Genomic DNA, 6,485 nt, shown 5'->3' on the forward strand with positions numbered 1-6,485 from the left:
CTTTTACTTTTAATACTTAAGTACAAAAAATATCTGATACTTTAAGACTTTTACTCAAGTAATATTCCTAAAGGAGACTTTAACTTTTGCCAATGTAATTTTTAGGTAAGATACTTCTACTTTTACTCAATTATCACGTTGAGGTACTTTATACAACACTGCAAGATTCAGTACAATTAAACATGGTCAGTTAAATCAAATTATAATGCAATAAAATCAGATTTAATATATATAACATATGATTAGAAAGATATCCATTTAAAGAAGCTAGGAGATTGCATTGAATCTTCACTTCCTCATCTCTCTTCCTGAGCTGAGTTGGTGACAGTGGAAGAATATTTATAGTTTGGTATATAATTAATATATGTATTATGTTATTTTATGAGCTGCACGGTGACTCAGTTGGTAGAGCTGCTGCCTCTCAGCAAGAAGGCTGCCAAATCAAACTTTTCTGGGTAGAGTTTGCATGTTTTCTCTGTGCATGTGTGGGTTTTCTCCGGGCACTTTGGTTTGCTCCCACAGACCAAAAACATGACTATTAGGTTGACTGGTAACTCTTAAATTGTTCCCAGGGATGTGTGAATGGTTGTTTGTCTCTATGATGGACTTGTGACTCAGGGTGTACCCCGCCCCTCGCATGGTGACTGCTGGAGGTGTGCACCAGTGACCCTAAAAGGAAAAAGCAGGTAAAAGATAAAGGGTGGACGAATTTTATGTAATTAAAAGCACATTTTAACCTTGTGAATCTAAATGTGTCATGCAGGCCATATTTCATAAGATTGATTGAATTGCAAGGTCATTTTGTCTGTCTTTTCCTGCCTAATCAAACTTGGGTAAATATTAACAGTTACAAGGGGCCACAACCTCCACAGATGCACACAACTCTGTTCAGCATCATTTGTAAAATAAAACTTTCAAAATCCAAGCTGTGTTCTTCTTTGATCATTTATAATCCAACACATCCCCCCCCACACCCTATTAACAATGTTTGTTTGATTTTTTTTTTTTTTTTTTCATTTCAAACTACTTCTTCTACCTCTCTGTTATTTTCTGGCTCCAGTGATCTTCTCTTATGTCAACAGTGAACAAATTTAGCAGTCTGGTTTCTGGAGCGACAAAATAGTCGGACAACAACAAAGGAAAAAGCGCGTGTGTGTCTGGGTGAAAGGAAAGATCCGGGCCATGCAGATACGATTACACACATCCAGACATGCTAACAGGGAAAAATCCAAATTGGTTTTAACGGACTGAGGTTTACTGGCACTGAGGCATGCAGGTGAAGGACAGTGTGACCACACACACACACACACACACACACACACACACACACACACACACACACACACACACACACACATGCTGTTTTTACTTCACAGTGAATTCCATGTTTACAACAAAAACCCATTTAGGAATTGAAAAATAAAATCATTCCTCTTAAGAAGTGGTGTTTTGTGCAGAAATGCTATAAGAGGATAAAGAGAGAGAATGTGATGAGTTATTCTAGGATGTTGAGATGGAGAGTACTGTCACCATGGAAACATGCAGATCCTCCACCACTCCCTGGGCCATGCCTTTCTGAAGCTGCCAGGGTTCTGGATGCCATGTCACCAGGGGTGTTAGGCCGTTCTTCATCGTTTTAGCCTGTGACGCACCAGATGCCTCAGACGCAGCAGTTTGTCGTTGCTGACGTAGATACAGGAGACAAAGCATTAGACTGATACATTTCATTCAACAATACTGCAAAATAACTCTTTTRGTGACATTTCCACCCTTTCTAATTTGCATTTTATTGATATAAACCTTTATTTAGGCAGGCAAATCCCACTGAGATCACAGACATCTTTTTTTAAATGAAGGCTTGGGCCTGAAGGCATTCTAAACAGGCTTGGTTTTGGACTGTGGGAGGAAACTGGAGCACCCACACAGAACGACACCCAGGCCCAACCCTGGACCCTCTTGCTGTGAGGCAACAGTGCTAACCCGCTAGGTTGTTGTGGAGCCACTTTTAGTTGAGCAGCTCAATTTAAAAAAATAGAAACTTTTGGAATTACTTTTCTATGCTGTATATTTGGTTTGCATCAATAGAGAATCATCAAATTTTTTCTGAATKAAGATTTATGAGGGCGTTGCTTCATCCGCCATGGTGAAGAAAGAGTTGAGTCAAAAAGGCRAAGATCTCAACCTACTGGTCCATATATGTTCATGAGGTCCAGGTTCAAGATTCTGGAGACACCTAGTCTTAGAGAGCTTCCTTCACATGGTGGCCGGACACGGCCTTTGAGATAAGGTGAGGAGCTCAGAGTAGAGCTGCTGCTACTTCTCATTGAAAGGAGTCAGTTGAGGTGGTTACTCTAAAGCAGAGGTTCTCAAACTGGGGTCCCAGGACCCCCAGGGGTCCGCGAGCTATAACTTGGGTGTCCTCAAAAAATTGTAATAAACTGTTAATTTAGTTTTTCATTAAAAAAAACTTCATCAGTGCAAAAGGGGAACAATTCACCAGTAAAATTAACTTACTCAACCAAATAAACAATAATYATTCTTATGGCATTCAGGCATTAAAATAGTAGTATCAGTTTTAAATCAGCATGAGGTTTATGAGGGGGTCCCTGGAATATTTTCACCTTTATAAGGGGTACTCAGACCTAATATGTTTGAGAAACCCTGCTCTAAAGCAGTGGTGTCCAAATTCAGTCCTCAAGGGCCAGTGTCCTGCATGTTTTAGGTGCTGCCCTGGTTCAACACAGCTGAACCTAAGGAGTGCTTCATTAGTGTGCTTCTGCAGACCTTGCTGACATACTGAAGAGGACTACTGCACTCCTTAGGTTCAGCTGTGTTGAACCAGGGCAGCACCTACAACATGCATGACACCGGCCCTTGAGGACTGAATTTAGACACCGTTTTAAAGGTTAGTAGTCGGGCACATCCCGATGCCCTGTAGCTGACCCATAACTCAATAGAGGACTTCTGTATCCTCTCTGGTCTGGGAACGCCTTGTGGTCCTCCAGAAGGAGCTGGAGTGTCGGTGGAGAGAAGGAAGTCWGGGTTTCTCTTCTGGACCTGTTGCATTTGCAATCCAACTACAGATAAGCAGTAATGGTGGAAATTTAAACTGGAGCCAGATATTTTTTAACTTCTAAATTGTTTTGATCTGTTTTTGTTAAAATGTTTCAATTTCCATGTTTTCAGTTTAAACTCACTTGGTGAATTTTTCAGCCTCAAAATCAAAGAAACGGCTAAACGAAACAGAGATCCAAGGGTGACTGGTTAAAATCTTATCAGACTAATTAATAAAGTTGAGTGTGTCAGTTTTGCATCTTGATAATCAACCTGTCAACATTTTCTAAATTTTAAAAAGGCCAATTTTTTAACCATTATCCCAAGTCTTCCCCGAGACTTTTATTTAAATGTACAAAATTAGAATTCCCTAAAGAAAATAAACCACACATTAACTATAGAAGTTTTGTTAAAAATCAATTAAAATTCTAATGCATAACAAGCAAATTAATTTAACTTTGCAACACTGAATGAAAAGGAACACTAAATTTAAAGCAAAGCTTTTTTTTTTTTTTTTTTGCATATGTGTGGTTTTACTGGAGTCATGATTGCATTTTAGAGGACAACTTATCAGGGGGACTTTCCACACACGGTATTTACTCTGAGTAACCGGCACCTAAATAACATCCTGGGCTTAAATAACAGCACCGTTTAGCTTCCAGCACAGTGGATGAGTAGTCTGCCCTACTTCTCAAGAGCAGGACAAAAATAAGTTTCAAGACGAGCAGCAGAGAAACGTGAGTAAGCAGAGAAGAGGTGCAGGTGCTGGAGCTCAGTCAAAGAAGAGAAGACACACAACAGCTGGTCTGTCATACAATGACTTATTCTTCAGCCAAAACACACACACACACACACACACACACAAACATTGTACATTAACTCTCCTGATGGTGAAAAACAAAAAGAAAAAACACCAAAGAACAATTTGATTTTAAACTTTTATTGCTTAAACAAAACATTAAAACTGTAACCAAAAAACTGTACCAAACGTAAACCTTCAGGGACGTTCCTTCTCTAATTACCATTAATGAGGTCTGCATCCTGTTGAAGATCATTTTTATGCATAATGATGCTGATAAATATAAATCAACTTTGTTAACATTGTTTAAAGCTTTCACATGAGTCCTAAGTTAGGCTCTAGTCATGACAACAGGCATGCTTTAAGTGTATTACAGGTTATTACTGAGATTATAGTTTCAGCATTTACAAGGTTGAAATATCACCATCTGCTGGCAAAAATATATAGCGCAAGAAAAAAGCAGATGAAGAAAAAAACTGTTTCGTAAGTCCAAATAAGAACCTATTGCCATTATCTGTAGACTATCTTTCAAGAAAGAATTAAGATATTTTTGTTTTTAGAGAGCGAATAGCATAAACAAGGTCCAGCGACACAATAATTACAAAATGCAGAACTAAAATAAAATTTACTATATACAAATTAGTCATATGGCAGTGAATCGGTTAAATCAAACTCCCTGTATATTTTTTATCAGTAAAATTACACATTACAACTCTATAACAAGAGCAGATTCTTATCATTTTAAACTGCATCATAAATAAATTACATACATAACGTACAAGTCTTTAACTTAAGTATGAGGTGTAAAAAAAACTGCAACACATTTTAACACAAACCAGCAATATAAGAATGTTTTTGCTGCACAGGTTTAGTGAATATAGTCAACACAACACAAACTATTCCCAGAAGAAAATCTACAGGTTTAACACTTCAGCTGCAGATTCTCAAATAAGTTACTTTTTAAGATTTAAACTATTTGAGAGCAACAAAATTTCAGCTACCATATAGATATTGTACAAGATGTTTACTAAGCTGAAAAGAGCTAAAGTAATAGTTTAGAAGGAAGCTTTTATTTATTTTTTTTTATTTAACCTTTATTTCAACAGGCAAAACAGAACAGTTTATTTACAATGTTGGCCTGACCTTGGCTTTTACAAGTATGCAGCTGCTGAAAACAAAAAAATAACTTATTTGCAACTCTTTATAAAGTAACTCAACTCTAAATAACACAAAAAGAGGATTAAAAAAAAGTTGAGCTTTTTTGTGCTTCCTACCTGCAATGAGTTTTAAATCTTTGCATTACTTAAGTCAATCTGTGGAGAGAGAAAAAAACAGCATTGAGGAAGTTTCAAAGGCCTTCAAAATTTTAAACACAAAAGGTTAGGGTTAAGAAAACTTGTTTTAAAATTAAAACACACAAAAAAACCTTCATGAGAGCGCTCAGATGTTCTCTTCTTATGAGCATTTATAAATAAATAAATATTTCTGCAAATTGTCCCTTATTTTAAATATGCCATCAAAACAAAACAAAGGTTAGATTAAATTATATTCTACAGGCAGTGTGATGCTAAATAAACCTAGCAGTCAAGCTTCACCAAGTGCTGTAATTTGTGTTTTTGGCTGCGATTATCTGAATAAGGTGCAGATCATGTTTATGTATCTATAAGCATGCAGTTGTTTTGTCTTCTCCCTTTGTATTTGTGTTTAGGTGCCCTTACCCTGACTGATCAATAGGTGTGCTTTTTAAAGGATGAATATCTTAATGACTTTCTGAATAATCTTTCCACACCCTGGACAAGGAGCGTGGAACTTATGCAGCCTCTTTGCACATGGGAAACACGTAAGAAGGTGAGCCGTGCGTCCGTGGATGATGTTCCCGTTACGCGGCCGYACTCGACATAGCTTGCAGGGCTCCAGCAACGCCTCCGGTCGCATGTTTTCCACCTCCATGCCCAAACTTTCCTGACTCTCGCCCTGGGACAGCTGCATTTGGACGCCTGATGGGCGCGGCCCCTTGCCTTTACCCATAACCACCGTGGGCAGGGGTCGGTCGGCTGTGGAGTGGGAGGGCAGAATGACGGGATCAGACACCGTTCTGCTGCAGTCGGGGACATCGACGCCTGTGTCGATGTCGTCTTCGTCGCTGTGGGTGGAAAGAGAACTGCATGCTGGGATGTCAGGGACAGACAGGGAGTGAGCGAGTCTAGGGACATCTTTGTACCAGTTTCTACGTAAAGCCCAGCAGCGGACGCAGTACCGCTGGAGAGGTGTGTTATATTTCTTGCATTCTGTGCACTGCCAGGCATCCTGGGAAACAAAGGAGACAACATTAAGTACCATATTTATTCGTGTATAATACGATCTCATGTATAATACGACCCCCCCCCCCCCATTGTTATCTTAAAACGCATAAAAAATGTAATTCTCATACTACCTCTAATTTCATATGGACTTCAGGATTTTTCAGCCTTTATATGTGTGTGTGTGTGCATATAAGTAAAATTATCATCATACAGTGGTTTGCAAAAGTATTCATACCCCTTGAACTTTTCCATATTTTGTCACATTACAACCACAAACATAAATATATTTCACTGGAATTTAATGAATACCAACATGTTTTGTATAGATG

General features: G+C 38.5%; 1 protein-coding gene across 2 annotated transcripts in view; it reads right to left on the minus strand.

The window, feature by feature from the left end:
- Nucleotides 1-3,978: 3,978 nt before the first annotated feature.
- Nucleotides 3,979-6,485, minus strand: part of mdm4 (MDM4 regulator of p53) — an 8,518-nt gene continuing 6,011 nt past the window's right edge. For both annotated transcript variants that reach the window (XM_014002087.1, XM_014002086.1), the window contains exons 11-12: nucleotides 5,572-6,160; nucleotides 3,979-5,166 (exon numbers count right to left, since the gene is read on the minus strand). In XM_014002087.1, coding sequence (XP_013857541.1) covers nucleotides 5,597-6,160 — 564 coding nt within the window. In that variant the 3' untranslated portion in view covers nucleotides 3,979-5,166; nucleotides 5,572-5,596. The remainder of the gene's footprint in view (nucleotides 5,167-5,571; nucleotides 6,161-6,485) is intronic.

Source organism: Austrofundulus limnaeus, unplaced genomic scaffold (genome assembly GCF_001266775.1).
Source record: "Austrofundulus limnaeus strain Quisiro unplaced genomic scaffold, Austrofundulus_limnaeus-1.0 Scaffold11, whole genome shotgun sequence".
NCBI lineage: Eukaryota > Metazoa > Chordata > Actinopteri > Cyprinodontiformes > Rivulidae > Austrofundulus > Austrofundulus limnaeus.